A 25,833-nucleotide genomic window follows, 5' to 3' on the forward strand; every position below is an offset into this window, starting at 1 on the left:
TCTTCAGACAGTTCTATTCTCCTCTTTCTATTGTCCATGCTTAGTGTGGCACACACAGAGACACAATGCAAAGACCTTTTTATCTGCTTTCAGGTGTAATTTTTATATTGCCCACATCTGTTACTTGCCTCAGGTAAGTTTAAAGGAGCATCACATGCTTGAAACAATCTTATGTTTCCACAATTTTGAAAGGGTGCCAATAATTTTGTGCAGCCCATTTTTGGAGTTTGGTGTGATGTTATATCCAATTTGCTTTTTTTCCTCCCTTTTTTGGTTTAGTTCCAATACACACAAAGAGAATAAACATGTGTATAGCAAAACATGTGTTACTGCAATCCTTTTCTGTGAGAAATACTTAATTTTCTAGAAAAATTTCAGGGGTTCCAACATTTACGGCCATGACTGTATTTTAAATCACTTAATTTACCAAAAATGACTCCTTAACCCAGAAAAAAAAAGCTTGGTTAATTGGTTACTTGGTATGCAATCTGCTGTTTATTGCATGTTAAGTTAGGCTCGGTCTATTTTTAGTAACAATGAGATCAAGACAGAACACTTACAGTGGGGGCTGGGATTAGCTAGTGCTATGTGTAAGAGAGAGAAATCATGGCTTGTGTACCTCCTACAGATGATATGTAATGTTCCTGAAAGGTAACTTATGGATTCTTTCTCATCTCAACTGCTTAAGTTAACCCCCTCATTGATGTTAGGCTGCTGTTTGTTTTTCTACTTCTGTTCACAAAGCACCTTGCAAAGCCATTGGGGGCTCTTTACAGCAGGTGCTAAATAAGAGCAGTGAAAGCATTAAAATCACCTTATCAACACATTTAAAGCTTAACAAGTACCTGTCACCAAACTAAACTTTTAATATATTGTTCCTTGTGTAATTATAATACACTTTGCTCTTTACTTGCTGTTAAAATTCTCAACCTTTGTATGTTTTTAATGTGATTGAAAAAATGGCCACTAGGTGGCTCTGTTCTGTTCCCTGCCAAAAGTCAAACAGTTAGTTTGGTCTCCTCCCGGCATGGCAGGAGACCAATTTCAGGAAGTGCATGCGGGGCATGGTGAGGCACAGCTCTTGTAGGCTTCAGTGATGTTGCGCCTGTTGGGGACCACCCACTTCTCCTGCCAGGAGCTCACACAATGTGAGCAGGGGGAAAGGTATGATAAAGAGCTTTTTAAAGCTCTGAAAAATGTTTTAAGGGCAAGAGGGGTGTTAGGAGTTGTTAGGGAATATCATCTGGGCTAGTTTAGAAAATATGGTTTGATGACAGGTACTCTTTAATGTAGGTTGACATGCAGGTTTTATTTACATAATGTAGACACCATAAAAAGCATGGCTATATAATTTTATTTGTTACACCTTAATATCCTTGGCAAAACATGAAAATCTGATGGGAAAAACAAAGCAGGACAGAGCTTCTCATAGAGCAGTACCGTTTGAACATTTAAAAGGTTAGGGTTGTGTAGCAAAAAAAATGCTCACCAGATACAGTTGTGTCTAAGTTATAACAACTTATCGCTTAAAACAAGTCAGAGAACTGGTGGGTTACTCGAGAGAACTGGTGGGTTTTATGCTGCTTTTACATAGCATGCAAGCTCTGATGGCATTTTGGCACCTTCCCCATTATTATTGTGCATTTATTTAGCTAGTATTTATTATGTTATATGGTCTATAAATATTTATGTGTAGGGGGTATGTTGGTCATCCCACTGGACCTTTATAATGGGGCCCTTTTATGGTGCTTCTAGTTGGTGTAGTATTAAAACCGTTGTATTAAAAACGCCACAATGGCCCTCATTTACTATTCTAAACCCGACTTCTTTTGTCGGGTTTTTTTGGCGCATCTTTGTCTGCGCCATGTCGCAGACATCGTGCGCCAGTCTGCGACACGATGCAACATTTTTTCCCGACCGACCCGATGTGGATTCTCCCAAACCCGAAAAAGGGGCGTAACCCGACATTTCTGAGCTTTCCCACGTATTTATAAAAGTTTCCAACCCGAATTTGTTGAATTGTTGTGGATTTTTTCCCGACAACTCAGAGGAGTTGGAAACCAAAACCTACAAAACCCAGTGCGACAAACAGGATGCGACATAATAATAAATACCAGGGGAAAAATGCAGTCGGGTTAGAAAGCAAGATGGACTTACAACCCGATTTTCTGAGTAAATGAGGGCCAATATGTATTAAAACCGTTAATGATATATTCTGTGTGGAATTAAAAGTGGATTTACACATTTTCTGTGGATAAGGGAAGGGTCATCATAAATATTTTCTTTGTAGGGCCCAAGAAGTTAGTATATTGTAGATTATTTTAAGTGTTAAGTGTTTCTTAAAACATTTTACAGTTTCCTACAAAAATATTGATATTTCATATAATATTTGGATTAGAAGTACAGTATAAATTTACATATGTATGTATGTATGTATGAGTATGTTTACTATGTCTGGTACCACTAGTACCGATGCTTGTCTTATCCTCCTTTAAATTGTCTGAAAATTCAACAAGGCAAAATCCAAGGCACCGGGATGGTATCAAGCTTAACTTTTATTGCTTAACTTTTTTTTTTTTTTAAATCCTACATACTGCTATTGATTTTATTATCATGTTGGACTTTTTTGTAGAAGATGTACAAAAAAAGTAAAGCTTTAAATCATCACCATGCCTTGAACTTTGCCTTGTTTAGTATAGACATCTACAATACATCTGGCTTATACGCAGCGTATTTCACACTGCGCAAAATTTGCAGCAGTAGCAGGAAATATGCTGCATATTCTGCACTCACTATACACACAGGGCTTTCCAGCGGCAGCCCTATGCATGTATTGAGTTTTGGAGGCGGGGCCGTGTGCCGGCGTGACTGTGACGCGCGGCTCCACCTCCAAAACTCACTGCACATATAGGGCTGCCGTCGGAAAGCCCTGTGTGTATATTGAGCGAGGAATACGCTGCGTATTTCCCACTGCTGCCGCAAATTTTGCACAGCGTGAAATACGCAGCGAATACGCCAGGTGGGAACGCACCCTAAAATTTATTTTAAAACTCCAACCTATTTTTAAATAGTGTGTTTTTGGCTTCAGTCAGAATGACTTACTGGACATACGTTGTTTTATCTATCCTAAATGGCATAGACAAAATATGTGTCACCTTGAGGAGGCCACCAGCAACTGTAGGGCATTTGCCAGTAACCAGCACTTCACTTCATATCTTCATGCACTGATAAGAAATATATAAGTCTTTTATAATATCTATTATCTATCTTTTACATGGCCTAGAGATTCTTTGATGCTTCTCAGCCCAATGAGTCAAACTTAAATTTTTCAGCTTTTTGCTAGTTTAAGATTTTCCTGATGGACTCAAGATCATATTTTAAGTTTAAATGCCTTATTATATACTTTACAGCTGTTTTGTCTTCTAGATCTGTTACATATGCTATGCTTTCTTAATGATTGCTAAGATTCATGCAAGATATAGCTTTGTCCACATTTTAGTTCATTCTAATTCATAATATCCATTTGTTAGTCAAAAGAGTGTGACATAAAGTATTATGGTATATAGAGAAAAAAAATGATGGTAGGCCCTATTATGCAAAATTAAAAACTAACATTGTAACTGAATCTAATGGACCCTTTAAATAGATTATAACATATTGTGTAGGATTTTTCCTATCCATTTTTAATATATAAATCATGTCACTTACTTGAGACTAAGGACAAAACGAGTTTAGTATCTATTATACTTTTATTCAAATGTTATGGTACAAATTCAAATATTTTTGCCTACAAAAATCTAGGTATTTGGTATTATAAATTATATCAGGAAAAACTGATCAATTAGAAATTATATTTAACAGGAAGAAAATGTAAAATGTAAAAGTATGAATCAGTATTTATATTAATCTTTATGTAAGTTCAAAATATACTAAATATAATTTTTTTTTATAATCTTGGTTTAAAACTAAACCATATTACTTATATAGAAAACTTTATTCAACATACTGTTTGTGGAAAAAATTCTTAAGTCATTGATGCTGTAGTTCCCCATATACGCCTCAGAGCGCCGCTGTTCACCAATAAGGAAAACATTCTGCAAATCCAGAATCACCTCCATGATGCAGACAGTGTTCACCAGCAAGAAGAAATACACAGCATTTCAGACCAGGATGTGCTGGATACAGGACTCATAAAGAAGAAGATCCATAGATTTTTTTTTATCTCTTCAACTGGATTATAAATATAAGGAATAGTATACTTTTATTTCTGGTAAGAAGAAGGATGGCTGAATTACTACTGCAGGAAGGACAAGCAATGCAAGGACTCAGATGGCAAGTAATATTTCCCTTCTTATTTTCCTGGCTGTGCCATTCAGTCTCTGGTCAGATTCATTATTCCATTAATGAAGAATTAAGAAAAGGATCTATTGTTGGGAATCTAGCAAAGGATCTTCAATTAGATGTTAAGGATCTGTCCAGAAGGAAATTGCAGATTGTGTCTAATTTGCCTGAGAAATACTTCAATATGAATTTAGATAATGGAGACCTATACATTGCTGATAGGATAGACAGGGAGACATTGTGTGGGGCTACAGCTGACTGTGTCCTTACATTTGATGCTGTGGTAGAAAATCCTCTAAATGTCTTCAGTATAAAGATTAATATTCAGGATATAAATGACAATCCTCCTACATTCCTTCATAACACATTGACATTAGAAATGAGTGAATTCACCTCCCCAGGAACAAAATTTGCTTTACAAAATGCAGAAGATCTGGATATAGGAGTTAATTCTCTAATAAGCTACAGACTCAGTGCAAACCAGTATTTTGCTCTTGGAGAGAAAGTCAGCACTGATGGCAGTGTATTTCCAGAGCTTATACTAGAGAAACCTCTAGACCGAGAGACACAAGACAAGTATCAACTCATTCTAACAGCTTCTGATGGGGGAAATCCTGTACAGACAGGCACTGCCATAATAAATATCATCATCAATGATATCAATGATAATTCTCCAGTATTTACACAGGATGTATATAAAGTAAGTGTTAGGGAAAATATACCAGTGAATTCAACAATTCTGCAGGTCAGTGCAAGTGATGAAGATGAAGGTGTCAATGCACAGATCACTTACTCATTTAGATCCATGGCAAATAATATTCTTCCGGTTTTTATTATTAATTCTGATACTGGAGCAATTTCAATAAAAGATTATTTAGATTATGAAGTCAATAAATATTATGACATGTTTGTTCAAGCAAAGGATGGAGGAGGCCTAGCTGCTCATGCAAAAGTTTTAATAGAAATCATAGATGAAAATGATAATGCTCCTGAGATATCTATAACCTCATCTTCAGATCGTATTCTTGAGGATTCTGCCCCTGGAACTGTGGTGGCTCTTATCAAAGTTCATGACCGAGACTCAGAAGAAAATGGTGAGGTCCAATGTATAATAAAAGATGATTTACCATTTGAGTTAATATCAACAGGAAATTTTTATAAAGTTGTTACAAAAAGTAGTCTAGATAGAGAAAAGCTAGAAATGTATAATATTACAATACAAGCCTCAGACAAAGGTTCTCCTCAAATGATTACCAGAAAGGTTATTAAGCTTTATGTATTAGATGTCAATGACAATGCACCAGTGTTTGAGAAATCAGGTTACACTGCATTTATCCCAGAAAATAATTTACCAGGAGCTTCTATATTTAGTGTTCAAGCAGAAGATATGGATAGTGAAGACAATGCTAAAATAACATATTCTATAATATCTAGAAGTGATAAAGAAGATCCCATGTCTTTCTACATCTCCATGAATCCAGTAACTGGGGTCATCTATGCTCAGCGATCATTTGATTATGAGAAGCAAAGAGAATTTAATATCCAGATCATAGCCAAAGACAATGGGTCTCCATCTCTGAACAGCAGTACAACACTAAGAATATGTATAGTAGACCAGAATGATAACTCACCTATCATTCTGTACCCATCACCAGAGGTTGAAAGCACAACATTTGAGATGGTTCCTTGGAACTCTGAACCGGGTTCTTTAGTATCTAAAGTGGTAGCAGTGGATGCTGACTCTGGACACAATGCCTGGTTGTCTTACTTTTTACAATCTTTGGAACCATCACTCTTCATCATTGACCAGCAAACAGGGGAGATTAGGACATCTCGTATATTTCAAGAAAGAGACATAATGAAACATGGAATTGTGGTTCTAGTAAAAGACAATGGGATTCCATCCCGCTCAGCTTCAGTCACTATAAACATGGTGATCGCTGATCATTTCCATCAGGTCCTTCCAGAACTGAGCAGTCAGCCTAACAAAGAAGAATCTCAGTCCAACCTAAAATTCTATTTGGTAATAGCCTTGGCATTGATCTCCTTCCTCTTCATGTTGACTGTGATTATCGCTATTGTCTCAAAATATAAGGAGTCCAAATCTTCTTCTTCTTTTGGATCCATGAATACAACTTTATATCCACAGGTTGATCCCAGATTTACCTCCCTATTCAATAATGGAACATTACCTCTGCCATATTCCTATGATGTTTGTGTAACTCTGGACCCAAGTGAACAGGAATTTTCTTTCCTTAAACCTCAGCACAATGTTCCTGTGGATAGTCTAATAGATGCTGATGATTCTGGCATTGAGAATGAAACTTCTAAGAATACTCAACCTGTAGAAAATCTTGTATCTCAGGTATGTTTTATTAAGTGTTCACTTATACCAAATTTCTACTACAAAGGGAAATTTAAATGGAAAGCATTGAAAATACAGTAAGAAGTATATCCTTTGCGACTTTTTACCTTCACAACCTTTGATGTAAGCATTTTAGATATATTGTATTGTGCATCACCTGATTCATTGAGTCATTGAATATTAAAATAAATATTATATATTTAGTTGCTTACATTCCATTTAGCCAAATAGATCCAGTAGCATCAGGACATTCTCTTCCTTCTGGCCCTTTGATCCATAGGCCTCCTATCAGCTGCTATGGCTGGCAAAGTGGTAGCTATTCCACTAGAGTTGGTTGCATACAGAATTGGTTTTATGAAGTGGCTCATGTAAGGTCTTTGTACTGTCAAGCAAAGGAACTTGAGTATGTCATAGCCTGGAAGTTGAATGGCAAGAGGACCCGGGTGATTTAAAGGAGTATTTGAATCTCAGCTTTTTATCGCCTATCCATAGGATGGGATCCCCCCCAAATAGAGAATAACAAACTAAGATAGGAGTACTCCTTTAAGTATATAAGAGTTTGGTTAGGTCTGTCATCCTATTTTATATTTGTTTAAATGGAATTAGAGGTCTGTTCTAGGGTCTAAATTAATTAAAGGGTCTCATTTGAAGTGTGATGTTCGCATGTTACACTTTCTACTTTTTTGACAATTGTGTATGGAACCATTGTTACAGCATGCTCTGATCACATGCTGAGAGTAAAATTTTTACAAACATTGTGATTCCTGATCTGTAAAATTATAATCGCTTTTGTTGTCTGATGATCTGTCCATGCCAGGTGCTATAGTTTCAGAACAGTTAGCTAGACTTAGTTAGAAAATGTTCTCTTACCCAAATTTACATATAAATCTTGCAAAATGCTTTGGTGTATAGGAGTGCAGACGACAATATGGGGTTCAGCATTTTCTAGTTCTCAGAACCATACATATGCTTAGGCATCAACCAAGATTTACAAATTAGAATACATATTTGTGTATGCAGCATTGGTGAATTGGTGAATGATAGAAACCACAACTCTTAATGAGTACAAAATAAATAACATATTTCTTTAAAAAAAAATACTCATATTTCATGTATATTAATTCTATTCAGTGTTTTCACTTTTCCAAGCTGCTTTGTGTAAATCATTCTGGTGCATTTAGTTAACTTAGCGCAGTGTAATTTTACAGTAATTGTGGAATCTATGGCTATCTGCCTTTTACATATATTTAAAACAGAATCTTTAAATTTAGTTTACACATATTTTTATAAACCACTTATACTTGCTGAAAAAAAAAATGTTGATATAGAGAAATGCTTTTTGGATAACTCCTTTTTGCTAAAAGGTTCCCCTAAAAATAGGCTAAAATCAAAGAATCCTGCTGCTGGGATTACAGCTATGAATTGTAATCTGTAGGGAATCAGTCAAAAAATCATAGGCATAGTAAGTTACTGGTGTGTTTTAAACTATGAGGTGGGCTTCACTAGTGAATTAGTAGCTAAGAAGATAACTTTGACAGAAGTGAAAATATGCTGTACAAGCCTTCCTATTGCTATAGAAATCTGTGGTTTTAGCTAAACATCTAACTACTTCTATGCTTATTTTTTGTTTTACTCAGCTTAGGTGGAAAATTGTAATATAAGTAATTGTTACAACTTTTGATATGGAAAATGACCAATATTAAGCTCTAGGTTTTACTATGTAGGACTGGTGAGATTCCTGCAGAAAAGATTTTGAAGCCCTAATTTTAACCATACATAACCCATTCAGGACCAGGCCAATGTTGGCCTTAAAGAGGTACTCCGCCCCTAGACATCTTATCCCCTATCCAAAGGTGTTTGATCGAGAGGGTCCTGCCGCTTCCATACACATGAATCGAGAGGCCATGGGGTGTGACATCACAAGGGGGGCATCATGACCATGACCCCGGCCCTGAACTCAGTGGTTCAGAATGCCAAGGTGCCATGCAGGAGATTGTGGGGGGTTCCAAGCGGTAAGAGCTCCGCGATTGGACATCTTAGCCCCTATCCTTTTGAATAGGAGATAAGATGTCTAGGGGCCCCTTTAATGACCAAGGCCTATTTTTCATGTCTGACCTGTCCTGTTTTATGTTTTGATAACTGCGGGATGCATTAACTTATAATGATTATAAGACTGTTTTTTTGTGACAAATTGTACTTAATGTTAGTGGTAAATTTTGGTCAATACATTCTGCATTTTTGTGTGAACACTCCATGAAAAATTGGAAAAGTTAGCCACTCAATATTTATTCCCCTAATTCTAATGTATTTAGAAATATCTGATATGTGGTCCTAGAGCACTCTATCACTCACACACAGGCGTCAGACATGAAGAAGCACCATGTGGATTTTGGGTCTTCCATTTATTAAGGATATTTTGTAAACATCATATCAAGATGCAGAATACCAAAATATTTTATGAGACAAATTGATGTTTTCATTGATACCTTTCTGGGGTACATGTGACACTCTGATCGCTTTTTTTGTCTATTTTTTATGAAGTGGTACGAATAAAAATAACAGTTGTTTTTTATTTCGTTTTTTTTATTGTCATTCTCCATTTTTTTATGGTGTTTGGCATGGTAATTTTTATTCTGCAGGTCGGTACGATTACGGTAATACCTCATATATGTACTTTATTTTATGGTTTATTGTATTTATACTATGAAAACTATTTTTGATTTTAAAAAAAATCATGTTTGTGTGTCGCCATTTTTTCTACCGTCAATGTTATGTGAGGGCAAATTGTTTTCAGCATGAGTTGACCTTTTTAGTGGTACAATTTAGGGGTATATGTGACATTTTATTACTGGGAAATTTTTATTTTTAATATATAATAAATAGTATGTAGTATAATGGAATAGTTTTATTACTTGGGTTGTTACGGACGCGGTGATACCAAATATGTGAATATCATTTTGGGGGCTAAAAACATAATTCACATTGGCGAAAGGAGGGTTGTGTTTATTCATTTTTTATTTATTTATATTTATAGTTTTTTTTCACACTTTTGGCTTTATTTACTTATTTATTTTTTTACTTTATTTTTACCTTTTTTTCTTTACATCCCATTAGGTGACTTGACACTTTTATTACATTGCAGAACATATTTTTAATGCAAAGTATTATAGGTGGAGAACTGAGGGAGTTCCCTCCCATCAAATCAGTGCTGCTGTCACATTGACCACAGCATTTAAGGGGTTAACTGTCATAATCGAAGTCCATCTCCTCCGATTACCAACCACACACATGCAGTGTCGTGATGGTGAATATGTCCACCAGAAAGATGGACTTAAATGTATGTGGAAAGGGGTTAAAGTTCTCAAGTTCTTTACTAAGCATTCAGTGGGGAAATTAGAAATGCTGTAAGACTAAGGTCAGATATGAAATTGTCATACATTTTTGTGCAAGTTGCTATAAAACTTTTGTCATCAATATGATCCCCAAAAATGCCTAGCATTTAGGCAAGATTTATGAAATGTAACTTTCAAAAAAGTTGACTCTATCTAGCCATAAGCATACATAGAAACTAAGACATGCTTAAAACGAGCAAAGTACAAATTAGACAGACCATCTTTTCAGATTCAAATTTATAATACATCGTGCACCACTTTGATAAATTAGTCATACACAAGCTATAAACAGTTCATATCTGAATGTATGGATTGAGTGTTAAATGTACTGAATATCATTCTAACAATGCATCAGCTTTAGATTAGTGTAATTGTGTAGTGTATTGTAAAATACTAAATTTATAAATACAAAATAAAAACAATGTAAAAGTTTTTATACCACTTTTCTCACATTACAATGTCATTAAACTCTTTAGTATGGAAAAAATATAGCAGTATGTGTTAGCAATAAACCTAAGTTGATAGTGCTGCAGTTCCCCTAATGTGCCTCAAAGCGCCGCTGTTCACCAATAAGGAAAATGTTCTGCAAATCCAGAATCACCTCCATAATGCAGACAGTGTTCAACAAGGAGAAATACACAGCACTTCAGATCAGGTTGTGCTGGGAATAAGACTCACAAAAAAGAGGGATTATTTTCTGCTGGATTTTAATCATATCAAGGAATTTTACCATTATATTTCTGGTACAAAAATGGCTGGATTACAACTGCAGGAAGGACAAGCAATGCAAGGACTCAGATGGCAAGTAATATTTATCTTCTTATGTTCCTGGCTGTGTCATTCAGTCTCTGGTCAGATTATTTTTTCCATTAATGAAGAATTAAGAAAAGGATCTATTGTTGGGAATTTAGCAAAAGATCTTCAATTAGATGTTAAGAATCTGTCCAGAAGGAAATTACACATTGTGTCTAAAGTCTCTGAGAAATATTTCAGTATAAATCTAGACAATGGAGACCTATACATTGCTGAGAGGATAGACAGGGAGACATTGTGTAGAGCTGCAGCTGATTGTGTCCTTACATTTGATGCTGTGGTGGAAAATCCTCTAAATGTCTTCAGTATAAAGATTAATATTCAGGATATAAATGACAATCCTCCTACATTTGTAAATGATATAGTAAGAATAGAAATGAGTGAATCAACCTCCCCAGGAAGAAGGTTTCTTTTACATAATGCAGAAGATCTGGATATAGGAATTAATTCTCTTATAAGCTACAGACTCAGTGCAAACCAGTATTTTGCTCTTGGAGAGAAGGTCAGCACTGATGGCAGTGTATTTCCAGAGCTTATACTAGAGAAACCTCTAGACCGAGAGACACAAGACAAGCATCAACTCATTCTAACAGCTTCTGATGGTGGGAATCCTGTACAGACAGGTACTGCCATAATAAATATCATCATCAATGATATCAATGATAATTCTCCAGTATTTACACAGGATGTATATAAAGTAAGTGTTAGGGAAAATATACCAGTGAATTCAACAATTCTGCAGGTCAGTGCAAGTGATGAAGATGAAGGTGTCAATGCACAGATCAGTTACTCATTTAGCACTACAGCAAATCACATTCTTGATGCCTTTTTTATCAATTCCACAAGTGGAGAAATTAAAACAAAGGAGTGTTTAGATTATGAAGCAATACAATTCTATGAGATTTTGGTGCAAGTAGAAGATGGAGGAGGCCTAGCTGCCAAAGCTAAAATTTTAATGGAAATTATAGATATCAATGACAATGCTCCTGAGATATTGATAACCTCATCATCACAACATATTCCTGAGGATTCTGCCCCTGGAACTGTGGTCGCACTGATTCAAGTTCACGATCCCGACTCAGGAGAAAATGGTGAGGTCCAGTGTGAAATTAAAGAAGATTCACCATTTGAATTAATATCATCCGCAAGTAATTTTTATAAAATCATTACAAAAAGAAGTTTAGATAGAGAAGTAATAGCATCCTACAATGTCACAATACAAGCCTCAGATAAAGGTTTTCCTGAAATGACTTCTAGAAAAGTTATGAGACTTGATGTATCAGATATCAATGACAATGCACCAGTGTTTGAGAAATCAGGTTATACTGCATTTATACCAGAAAATAATTTACAAGGAGCTTTAATATTTAGTATTCAAGCAAGAGATATGGACAGTGAAGACAATGCTAAGATAACATATTCTATAATGTCTATAAGCGATGTTGAAGATCCCCTGTCTTCCTTCATCTCCATTAATCCAGTGACTGGGTTCATCTATGCTCAGCGATCATTTGATTATGAGAAGCATAGAGAATTTAATATCGAAATCATAGCCAGAGACAATGGATCACCATCTCTGAACAGCAGTACAACACTAAGAATATGTATAGTAGACCAGAATGATAATTCACCAGTCATTCTGTACCCATCACCAGAGAGCGATAGCTCAACATTTGAGATGGTGCCTTGGACGTCTGATCAAGGCTCTTTAGTGTCTAAAGTGGTGGCAGTGGACGCTGACTCTGGACACAATGCCTGGTTGTCTTACTTTTTACAATCTTCAGAACTATCACTCTTCACCATTGACCAGTACACAGGGGAGATCAGGACATCTCGTGTGTTTCACGAAAGAGACATCATGAAACATGTAATTGTGGTTCTAGTAAAAGACAATGGGATTCCCTCCCGCTCAGCTTCAGTCACTATAAAGATGATAATCGCTGATCATTTCTATCAGGTCCTTCCTGAGCTGAGCAGTCAGTCTAACAAAGAAGAATTTCAGTCCAACCTACAATTCTACTTGGTAATAGCCTTGGCAATGATCTCCTTTCTTTTCATGTTGACTGTGATTATTGCTGTTGTCTCTAAGTACAAAGAGTCAACATCTTCTACACCATTTGGATCAATGAGTACAAGTCTATATCCTCAAGTTGATCCCAGATTTACCTCACTATACAACAATGGAACATTACCTCTGCCGTATTCCTATGATGTTTGTGTGACTCTGGATCCAAGTGAGCAAGAATTTTCTTTCCTCAAACCTCAGCACAATGTTCCTGTGGATAGTCTAATAGATGCTGATGACTCAGGAATGGGAAGTGAAAGTTCAAAGAACTGCCCACTAGTAGAAAATGTTGTAACACAGGTATGTATCATATTTTTATACTCATTATATTATAATTTAAGTGTTATATCTCACTATTCCTATATGTTGTGCAAAGTACGCATTAAAAAGTATTATTAAAATGATTATTTGGATGTTCATATGTAAATTAAGACCTCTTATTGAGTAAAAAGAAGCTGGTGTGTAACCATGTGCAACCTAGCACTGAGAAATCTTTACTATGAGCAACAGTGATGCCATCTTAAATATGAGCGTGATAAATTGTTTTATCATTGAGTGTGATAAAAATTACTAGCTCTTTGGAGTCACATGCTAACTCACTTACCAGCTCTAAAAAAAAAGGTCACATGATCCTTAGGAATAGGAGTTAGAGACTGTCTCATATGAGTTTATCCAAAGTTTCTGACTGGCTTAGAAGAATCATGTGATACAACATACTGTATAGCTCCAAAGAAGTAAGAATTTGGCTCTGTAAAAGTGCTTATTTGTGGGTTTAATTATATTATCCAACTATACACATCTCATAATAACCAGCTTGACCAGAAAAGAACTTAAAGTACCTGTCATAATTATCTGGTGGCAGGATATGTCCATTTTCATAGCTTGAGACTTGTCCTGTCATGACACAATCACAAGTCAAAATGTCAGAAGCCCCATGCAAAGTCAACCCACAAGAATGCCAAGCCAGTTACACATATCATTGTAACAGGTACTCTTCAAAATAAACTAAAATATACCAGGGTGGGCTTGGACACAGTGGCACATTACAGTGGCAATTTGTCTACACCTAGCTGATCATGCCCTTACAGTTGCATTTTCAGCATATTAGGCTGATCTGGATAGATTAATGTGTTTTCCCAGCCTTACAACTTATGATAATATGTTACTATCTTTATTTTCACAGGTGTTTTATCACTTTTATCAATAAATAAATCTGCCAGTACAAAATGACTATTAAAACAGACTCATCAGAAAGATATCCTAATAGAGTTAGGCTTCTCATAAACATAAGATAGGTATTTCAGGGTGACAGGTTTGCTTAAAAGGTTTACAGTACCTGCTTTCAAAGAATTACCACAGTTCATAGCCATGAACAAAATAAGATATAATGAATATGTGTGTTATATTAATATGATATACAGTATGTGTTTACTGTTAATTTGTGTAATTGTCCTACAAAAGAAAAATCTATGTGTACTATTATCTGGTAAAATCAATTTATGGAGTAGCAAATTATTTTGAAGTAAGGAATGTTTAATTTGTCACAATGAAATGCGATTTCCATAAACATAAAAATGTTTTGGTGGGGAATCTTGAGCATGGTGAAAAGCAGCAGTATGACAATTTTCTTTAGTTGATCGGGTCTATCTATGTTTGGGAACCTTTAGATTTGGTGTGTTGCACTTGGTTACTATATCTCGTGAGCATTTTAGACAGATCTTTAGCCAACAAGTTAATACATATCATGCATAACAAAATAAATCCAACAAAAAAATCCAATCTAACTTAACATTTTTGACTGCCAATAGTCTCAATGGCAATCTCAATAAACTTCCTGATACAATGTCAATGGGTGACATTTATCGTATATATCTTTCTGAGAAGCCTGTTTTAATAGGCATTTTATACTGGCAGATATATTTATTGATAAAAGTGATAAAACATCTGTAAAAAATAAGGTCTAATTCACACTACAGAATCTCTGCCCAGAGAAATTCTGGACAGAGATTCTATCTTATTCAGGAGTCGGCAGAACAGACCAGCACTAGATGGATGTCCATAGATGACAATGCATTTCTGAGTGCCAACAGAAAGAACATGTTAGTTCTTTCGGCGTAGTATGGGGTCCTGAATCCCGCAATGGAATGTTGTGAATGGTGCAGCAGAATCCCAATGAATGCAATCATGTCGCACCATATTTTCCGTAGCTGTACACCGGAATAGAGTTCCAACTGGAAAATCTGTGGTGTGAATTGGCCCTAACCGATATCAAGCTATATACAGTACACGAAAAATGGTTATGGAGAGCTCATGTTGTAAATTCCCTTTTAACTCAAACACTGGCACTTTGTAAACTGAGAATTGCCTTGAGAGGAAAGCCTAGAAACACAACCTTTTCCTCAACTAGACTGGTTATAGTTAGTTAAATATGTGCTGTTCCACCAATGAAGGGAAAGCTGTCATGGTGAACATGCCATATGATTTGCAGGTAACATGTTATAGAGCAGGAGGAGCCTGGAAGGAAGATGAATAGTTTTTTTTAGGAGAAGATTTATTACCTTGAACATGTTAGTCATTTAAATGTCAGCTCATTCTAGACTTTAGAGTCCAGGGAGTGGTGTTAGTAATTGACAGTTGAGTCTGTATGTACAAACCTTTGGCGGGCCATTATTGAGTGAGACTGCCTACTGGACTTCAATGCATAAAAAGAGTTTAAGCATTACATTGGCCCTGATTAACTATTGTAAACCCGACATGTTTTGTCAGGTTGTGCGACAGATTCTGTCTCATTGCGTCAGAATTCTGTCTCATTGCAGCAGAATTCTGTCTGCGCCAGAAATGAAAAACCCAACTGACTGTCCATTTTACTGAGAAAACCCCCAAAAAGGTGTGGCTGTTGGGAAAAGGGGAATGTTCCTGACATTTTCAAAAAAAACAACGTATTTACTAAGTTTTCCACAGAAAATGTTGTGGATTTGAGCTGAGGAAAACCCCGCAGATCAGAGCATGTGTTAAAAAAATGTAGGGAAAAATGCAAAATGCAGGGAAACCTTAGTAAATACTGTGGAAAAAAAAGTTGTAGGGAATTAAAACCCACAAACAAACCTACACAACACTCTTAGTAAATTGGGGCCATAATAGTAATTTTCTGTACAGTACCATATTCCAATCTCCTCATCTATTGTGCTCTATAACATGTTACCTGCACATTGGACAGGTATTTCAGAGTGACAGGTTTGCTTAAAAGGTTTACAGTAACTGCTTTCAAAGAATTACCACAGTTCATAGCCATGAACAAAAGAAGATAATAATGAATATGTGTGTTATATTAAAGGAGTAGTCCAGTGGTGATTCAGTGGTGAGCAACTTATCCCCTATCCTAAGGATAGGGGATAAGTTGCAGATCACGGGGGGTTCGACCCCTGGGGCCCCCGCGATCTCCTGTACGGAGCCCCGACAGCCCGCTGGAAGGGGGTGTGTCGACCTCCGCACGAGGCGGCGGCCGACACGCCCCCTCAATACAACTCTATGGCAGAGCCGAAGCGCTGCCTTCGGCAATCTCCGGCTCTGCCATAGAGATGTATTGAGGGGGCGTGTCGGCCGCCGCCTCGTGCGGGGGTCGACACCCGCTATCTCGGCGGAGAGCCGGGGCCCCGTACAGAGAGATCGCAGGGGGCCCCAGCGGTCGGACCCCCCGCGATCTCAAACTTATCCCCTATCCTTAGGATAGGGGATAAGTTTTTCACCACTGGACGACCCCTTTAATATGATTTACATGATGTGCTTACTGTTAATTTGTGTAATTGTGTTGCTAAAGTAAAATCTATATGTACTATTATCTGGTAAAATCAATTTATGGACTAGCAAATTATTTTGGAGTAAGGAATGTTTAATTTGTCACAATGAAATGCACTGTCCATAAACATAAAAATGTTTTGGTGAGGAATCTTGAGCATGGTGAAAAGCGGCAATTTTTTTTAGTTGATCGGGTCTATCTATGTTTGGCTACCTTTAGATTTGGTGTGTTGCACCTGGTTACTATATCTTGTGAGCATTTTAGACAGATCTTTAGTCAACAAGTTAATACATATTATGCAATTATGCTTTAACTCCTTTTCGTCATTCTCTATAGCAATTTAACAGGCGGTCTATATATTTTTATATATATATATATATATATATATGAGATTTATCATGTAAAATTCCACTTAACCGCATGTTTAAACCCCCCCCCCCCCCACATGTTTTTACCTTAATGAAAATGCCCAATTTTTTAAATATGGCTTGTGTCTCTTTGAGTAGTAATAGCATTGACATGCTTTTACTGAGTGGCATGATTCTGGGATAGTTTTTTTGTGACATATTGTAATGTATGTTAGTGGTAAATCTTTGTTAACTTGTGTTCATTGTGTAGTAAAAATTATGTTACCTGTATTCTGTGGATTATGGCAATACTCAATTTATATAGCTTTTAATATTCTTTTTTTCTTTTCACAACAAAATCCTTTATTTTCCAATTTTTTTGTGTTGGTGTCAAGCTCAGAATCACACTAATTCCTTCCCTTGATGTGACAGTGAGCTATAAATGATATATTTGAACTATATAAAATGCACATTTTATAGATATTGATGTGAGGATTTGTACATTGGTGTCGTTTCCCTGTGTCACTAGAACTAAACATAGAAGGATAGGTTACATAACTATGGTGACTTGCTATACTCAAAAATTTTCTCTGATAGATACCAAATACATTTTTTGACAAGTGAAACAGGTAAACTAATAGAAGAAAAGTATTAAACTTTACAAAGATGCTAATGTACTTTTGTGATAAGTAACAGATAGGTTACTTACCTTAAAAAGTACTTTGAGACATTTTCCTGTTCCTTAAGGCAGCTGATCAAAAGTCTGGTTCTATTTCCCCTCCAATATTTTCATGAACATTTGAAGCTTTTCGACAATATTGTTGGCAAAAGTGAACAGAAGTCAGGCCATTGGTATTGCATTGCTAATTATGTTATTCAAAGCACCAGACACCCCATAAAGCCTTCCATTTATTTAGGCACAGTATAAAAGAATAAGATGAGATATGTTGGCAGTACAAGGATTTGCTTAAGACATTCTGGTGGCATAACTCTTCTGGTATTATTAGAAGGTCTTAAGGAATAAAGATAGGGGATCCAGATCAAGGATGAAATTGTATTAATTGACAATTTACTAAAGGCATAAGTAAAAAATAAGGATATAAAACGGGAAAAAAAACATAATTTTCTGATTTACATATGATGATGCACCGACTGATCTTAATGTAATTAGAAAGTGTTATATATTATCATTATATTATTTTAAGTACAAAAATTATACTTGCAGGTAAATTTTTATCAGAATAGTTTTCATTTAAAAGTTTTAAATTAAATACTTTAAAAAAATGTAAGCAGCTTAAAAAAGTTCTACTATAAAGGCTTTTATACAATAACTTTTTATCTATAAGGACGCTTAAATCAAAGTCAGCAATGTTGCAGTTCCCCTTGTACGCCTCAGAGCGCCGCTGTTCACCAATAAGGAAAATATTCTGCAAATCCAGAATCACCTCCATGATGTACACAGTGTTGAACAGCAAGAAGGAATACACAGCATTTCAGATCTGGATGTGCTGGGTAGAGGACTCACAAAAAAGAAGATTTATACATTTTTGCCATCTGTTTAAGTGGATTATAAATGCAACAAGGAATACTATCAATTTATTTTTTGGTAAGAAGAGGAATGGCTGGATTACTATTACAGGAAGGACAAGAAATGCAAGGACTCAGATGGCAAGTAATATTTCCCTTCTTATTTTCCTGGCTGTGTCATTCAGTCTCTGGCCAGATTCATTATTCCATTAATGAAGAATTAAGAAAAGGATCTATTGTTGGGAATTTAGCAAATGATCTCCAATTAGATGTTAAGCAGCTCTTGAGAAGAAAATTCCGAATAGTGTCTATGTCTGAGAAATATTTTAGTACAGATCTGGATAATGGAAACCTATACATTGCTGATAGGATAGACAGGGAGACATTGTGTAGAGCTGCAGCTGATTGTGTCCTTACATTTGATGCTGTGATAGAAAATCCCTTAAATATTTTTAGTGTTAAGATTTATATTAAGGATATAAATGACAACCCCCCTCAATTTCATCATGACACCTTGACATTAGAAATGAGTGAATCAACATCCCCAGGAGCAAGATTTGCATTACAAAATGCAGAAGATCTGGATATAGGAATTAATTCTCTGATAACCTACAGACTCAGTGCAAACCAGTATTTTGCTCTTGGAGAGAAGGTCAGCACTGATGGCAGTGTATTTCCAGAGCTTATACTAGAGAAACCTCTAGACCGAGAGACACAAGACAAGCATCAACTCATTCTAACAGCTTCTGATGGTGGAAATCCTGTACAGACAGGCACTGCTTTAGTTAACATCATTATCAATGATATCAATGATAATGTCCCAGCTTTTGTACAGGATGTGTATAAAGTAAGTGTTAGGGAAAATGTACCAGTGAATTCAACAATTCTGCAGGTCAGTGCAAGTGATGAAGATGAAGGAGTCAATGGGCAGATCACATATTCAGTTAGAAGCACAGAAAATATAATTTCAGAAACTTTTTCTATAAATCCCAAGAATGGTGAAATTAAACTAAAAGGACAATTAGATTATGAAATCAATAAATATTATGACATTTCTGTTCAAGCCAAAGATGGAGGAGGTCTTGCTGCTCATGCAAAAGTTTTAATAGAGATCATAGATGAAAATGACAATGCTCCTGAGATATCCATAACCTCATCATCAGATCTTATTCCTGAGGATTCTGCCCCTGGAACCATGGTGGCCCTGATTAAAGTTCATGATCCTGACTCAGGAGAAAATGGCGAGGTCCAGTGTATAATAAAAGAAGATTCAGCATTTGATCTAATATTATCAGCAAGTAACTTTTATAAAATTGTTACAAAAAGTAGTCTAGACCGAGAAATGATATCATCATACAACATTACCATACAAGCCTCAGACAAAGGTTCTCCTGAAATGACTACTAAAAAAGTTATTAGGCTTCATATATCAGATGTCAATGACAATGCACCCATATTTGATAAATCAGGTTACACTGCATTTATACTAGAAAATAATTTACCAGGAGCTTCAATATTTAGTATTCAAGCAAGAGATATGGACAGTGAAGACAATGCTAAAATAACATATTCTGTAGTGACAAGAAGTAATGGAGAAGATCATCTATCTAACTACATCTCCATAAATCCAGTTACTGGGGTCATCTATGCTCAGCGATCATTTGATTATGAGACGCATAGAGAATTTAATATCCAGATCATAGCCAAAGACAATGGATCTCCATCTCTGAATAGCAGTACAACACTAAGAATATGTATCGTAGACCAGAATGATAATTCCCCAGTCATTCTGTACCCATCACAAGAGGTCGATAGCACAACATTTGAGATGGTTCCTTGGACCTCTGATCAAGGCTCTATAGTATCTAAAGTGGTGGCAGTGGATGCTGACTCTGGACACAATGCCTGGTTGTCTTACTTCTTACAATCTTCAGAACCATCACTCTTCACCATTGACCAGTACACAGGGGAGATCAGGACATCTCGTGTGTTTCAAGAAAGAGACATCATGAAACATGGAATTGTGGTTCTAGTAAAAGACAATGGGATTCCCTCCCGCTCAGCTTCAGTCACTATAAACATGGTGATCGCTGATCATTTCCATCAGGTCCTTCCTGAGCTGGGCAGTCAGTCTAACAAAGAAGAATCTCCCTCCAACCTACAATTCTACTTGGTAATAGCCTTGGCATTGATCTCCTTTCTCTTCATGCTGACTGTGATTACTGCTGTTATCTCTAAGTACAAAGAGTCCAAATCTTCTTCTTCATTTGGAGCATTGAGTACAAGTCTATATCCTCAAGTTGATCCCAGATTTACCTCACTATTCAATAATGGTACATTACCTCTGCCATATTCCTATGATGTTTGTGTGACTCTGGACCCAAATGAACAGGAATTTTCTTTCCTTAAACCTCAGCACAATGTTCCTGTGGATAGTCTAATAGATGCGGATGACTCAGGTATTGGAAGTGAAAATGTAAAGAATTCTCCATCTCAAGGAACACAGGTAAATATGTACAACACTAATCTAGACCAATTTTTTGTGAGCACATTTTCAACTCCCTCATAAGAAATTTACATTATTTGGCAAAGCAAATATTTAATTTTTAATCTAAATTAGTATTTTCAGTTTCTAAAGATGTCCTAGTAAGGGCTTCTCCAAAAAAGGTGGCATGCTCAGCTCTTTGTAGTCTTTTGTAGCTTAATTTTTAAAGGCTGTTTATGGGGCTATTGGGGTCCGATTTTGAAACAAATCAGCTGGGATGCCATGTGAAGTCATATGGTGAGTATATATATATATATATATATATATATATATATCATTTATTTAAGTTTTCATGTTTAACACTTTTGGCTGGATATCTCCTTTAAAGAAACTGAGAAAGCAAATAATGTTAAACTGTAGGAAATCGCATGTTTACTTGTATGAAGTTGGTTGACTGGGTAGTAGAGTCAGATTTGTCCTGTTGAATTACGTGAAAATGTTCGAGCATGTAAGTGGAGAGATATATAATATGTATAGTAAATTGACTTTTTAACTTGATTTTTGGAGTGCTACAGGAAACTTTTATTTGAAATTTATGCAAGGACTAAGTTAAGGCTAAGTTTATATATATATATATATATATATATATATATATTTAATTAAATTTTCTAGATATCACACAGGCATCTCAATAGTTTTCATTGGTCAGGGTCTCAGTGCTGAGCCTCCTTCCAATCTGTACATATACAGTGGGGAAAAAGTATTTACTCAGCCATCAATTGTGCAAGTTCTCCCACTTAAAAAGAGGAGAGAGGCCTGTAATTTTTATCATAGGTATACCTCAACTATGATTGACATAACGAGAAAACAAAATCCATAAAATCACATTATCAGATTTTTTAAGAATTTCTTTGCAAATTATGGTGGAAAATAAATATTTGGTCACCTAAAAACAAGCAAGATTTCTGGCTCTCACAGAACTGTAACTTCTTCTTTAACCCCTTAAGGACTCAGGGTCTTTCCGTTTTTGCACTTTCGTTTTTTCCTCCTTACCTTTTAAAAATCATAACCCTTTCAATTTTCCACCTAAAAATCCATTTTATGGCTTATTTTTTGCGTTGCCAATTCTACTTTGCAGTGACATTAGTCATTTTACCCAAAAATGCACGGCAAAACGGAAAAAAAAATCATTGTGCGACAAAGTCGAAAAAAAACCGCCATTTTGTAACTTTTGGGGGCTTCTGTTTCTACGCAGTGCATATTTCGGTAAAAATTATACCTTATCATTATTCTGTAGGTCCATACGGTTAAAATGATACCCTACTTATATAGGTTTGATTTTGTCGCACTTCTGGAAAAAATCCTAACTACATGCAGGAAAATTTATACGTTTAAAAATGTCATCTTCTGACCCCTATAACTTTTTTATTTTTCCACATGCAGGGCGGTATGAGGACTCATTTTTTGCGCCGTGATCTGAAGTTTTTATCGGTATGATTTTTGTTTTGATCGGACTTTTTGATCACTTTTTATTCATTTTTTAATGGTATAAAAAGTGACCAAAATACGCTTTTTTGGACTTGGACTGAATTTTTTTGCGCGTACGCCATTGACCATGCAGTTTAATTAATGATATATTTTTATAGTTCGGACATTTACGCACGCGGCGATACCACATATGTTTATTTTATTTTTTTTACATTGTTTTATTTTTTTTATGGGAAAAGGGGGGTGATTCAAACTTTTATTAGGGAAGGGGTTAAATGACCTTTATTAACACTTTTTTTTTTAAAAAATTTTGCAGCGTTATAGGTCCCATAGGGACCTATAACACTGCACACACTGATCTCCTATGCTGATCACTGACGTGTATTAACACGCCTGTGATCAGCATTATCGGCGCTTGACTGCTCCTGCCTGGATCTCAGGCACGGAGCAGTCATTCGTCGATCGGACACCGAGGAGGCAGGTAAGGGCCCTCCCGGTGTCCTATCAGCTGTTCAGGACGCCGCGATTTCACCGCGGCGGTCCCGAACAGCCTGACTGAGCAGCTGGGTCACTTTCAGTTTCACTTTAGAAGCAGCGGTCAGCTTTGACCGCCGCTTCTAAAGGGTTAATACCGCACATCGCCGCGATCGGCGATGTGTGGTATTAGCCGCGGTCCCGGCCGTTGATGAGCGCCGGGACCGAAGCGATATGATGCAGGATCGCGGCGCGATCCCGCTTCATATTGCGGGAGCCGGCGCAGGACGTAAATATACGTCCTGCGTCGTTAAGGGGTTAAGAGTCTTCTCTATCCTCCACTTGTTACCTGTATTAATGGCACCTGTTTGAACTTGTTATCAGTATAAAAGACACTTATCAAACCTCAAACAGTCACTGTCCAACTCCACTATGGCCAAGACCAAAGAGTTGTCAAAGGACACAAAAAAAAATTGTAGACCTGCACCAGGCTGAAAAGATGGAATCTGCATTAGGCAAGCAGCTTGGTGTGAAGAAATCAACTGTGGGAGCAATTATTAGAAAATGGAAGACATACTAGACCACTGATAATCTCCCTTGATCTGGGGCTCCACACAAGAGCTCACCCCGTGGTGTCAAAATGATCACAAGAACAGCGAGCAAAAATCCCATAACCACACAGGGGGAGCTAGTGAATGACCTGCAGAGAGCTGGGACCAAAGTAACAAAGGCTACTATCAGTAACACACTACGCCACCAGGGACTCAAATCATGCAGTGTCAGACGTGTCCTCTGCGTAAGCCAGCATATGTCCGGGCCCATCTGAAGTTTGCTAGAGAGCATTTGAATGATCTAGAAGAGGATTGGGAGAATGTCATATGGTCAGAAAAAAACGAAGTAGAACTTTTTGGTAAAAACGCAACTCATCGTGTTTGGAGGAGAAAGAATGCTGAGTTGCATCCAAAGAACACCATATCTACTGTGAAGTATGGGGGTGGAAACATCAGGCTTTGGGGCTTTTTTCTGCCAAAGGACCAGGACAACTGATCTCTATAAAGGAAAGAGTGAATGGGACTATGTATCATGAGATTTTGAATGAAAACCTCCTTCAAGGGCATTGAAGATGAAAAATGGCTGGGTCTTTCAGCATGAAGATGATCCCAAACACACCGCCCAGGCAACGGAGCAGTGGCTTCGTAAGAAGCATTTCCAGGTCCTGGAGTGGCCTAGCCCGTCTCCAGATCTCAACCCCATAGAAAATCTTTGGAGGAAGTGGAAAGTCCGTGTTGCCCAGCAAAAGCCCAACAACATCACTTCACTAGAGGAGATCTGCATGGAGGAATGGGCTAAAATACCAGCAACAGCGTGTGAAAACCTTGTGAAGACTTACAAAAAAATTTTGACCTCTGTCATTGCCAACAAACGGTATATAACAAAGTATTGAGATTAACTTTTGCTATTGACCAAATACTTATTTTCCACCATAATTTGCTAATAAATTCTTTAAAAATCTGATGTGATTTTATGGATTTTTTTTCTCGTTATTTCTCTCATAGTTGAGGTATACCTATGATGAAAATTACAGGCCTCTCTCATCTTTGGTGGCTGACTAAATACTTTTTTCACCACTGTAGCATGGTAAAGTATGTTGTGGCATGCTTTGTTTTGTGATTTTATACTCAGTCCAGCTGATTGCTGGACACAGGCTCCATAGACTTATAATGGAACCTGTCTCCTCCAATCAGTTTAATTGAGCAAGGTAGGGGGTGATACAGACTTTTACATACTTATCATGGTTGCATATCCCAAATACCAAGACTGGTCTAAACTTTAAACATGTCTGTGTGACATGTCAAAAATGTATTTACATGACAGAAACACTATAAGACTAATTATGTTTGGTTTGATGTTAGCTCAAGTGGAATGAAGTTGCCATTGCATTCATGGCACTCTGGGATCCTACATATGACATCACTATTACTTGAGGCACAAGGGGAGGATCTTTTAGTATCCTTTCCTGAGTATTCAGTTTAACTGCTCTGTACTGCTGCCATAAGTGAGACAAGAGAAATAGTAAGGTGTGCCTAAGTACCTATCTATTCAGCATGCACTAAAGTAATGGGATAATATTTACTTTACCTTGAGTCTTTACCTGGCAAAGAAATTGACATGAGATTTGCCTGTTTTCTTTTAATTTAAGGAAGATTCAGTATAATAATTTTCATACACACCAGACTTTATTGTCATTTTCCTAGGTGTGTGTAGCCATAATAGTTTTATAGAACTGTAAGTGTAATGCTCTGTTCATATCTGAAACTTTTTCAGACAGAATACATTGAAAGTAAAGAAGGCTCTAATATATGCCAATGTGTAGCCATAGAATGGATTGGCAAATACTACCATTGGCAAATCTAAAAAAAAACATACTTCTTGTTTGTTTGAAGTGGCCCACTGTTTAGGAAAGTGAAGCAGAGTGTACTTACTAATAGTAAAAAAGAAAGAATGCATTTCAGACATAGGTAAAAAAAAAAAAAAAAAAGGGGGGGGCATTCTTAGACATTTGGAGCTTTCCTAGTATATGATCTGAGTGTAAGTGAAAAATAAATAGTAAACATAGCCAAAGCTATCGATTAGGTAGATAGGTTTAGATTATAGAAAAGGATTATATTGCCATTTTCAATACTGTAGAATATCTTTTTTTTTTAGATATATCTTTAATCCATTTTTTTAAATAAATATA

The 25,833-nt window shown here is 36.5% G+C and overlaps 1 protein-coding gene across 30 annotated transcripts in view; it reads left to right on the forward strand.

Annotated features, from left to right (window-relative positions):
• Positions 1–25,833, forward strand: part of LOC130267280 (protocadherin gamma-A4-like) — a 357,909-nt gene that overhangs the window by 253,190 nt on the left and 78,886 nt on the right. The window contains exon 1 of one of the 30 annotated variants that reach the window (XM_056516767.1): positions 4,157–6,706. The exons of 25 other annotated variants lie outside the window; for them this stretch is intronic. In XM_056516767.1, the coding sequence (XP_056372742.1) occupies positions 4,283–6,706 (2,424 nt within the window). In that variant the 5' untranslated portion in view covers positions 4,157–4,282. 4 more of the 30 variants (XM_056516757.1, XM_056516780.1, XM_056516782.1 and 1 more) reach the window with 4 other exon arrangements.

Source organism: Hyla sarda, chromosome 4, assembly GCF_029499605.1.
Source record: "Hyla sarda isolate aHylSar1 chromosome 4, aHylSar1.hap1, whole genome shotgun sequence".
Lineage (NCBI taxonomy): Eukaryota > Metazoa > Chordata > Amphibia > Anura > Hylidae > Hyla > Hyla sarda.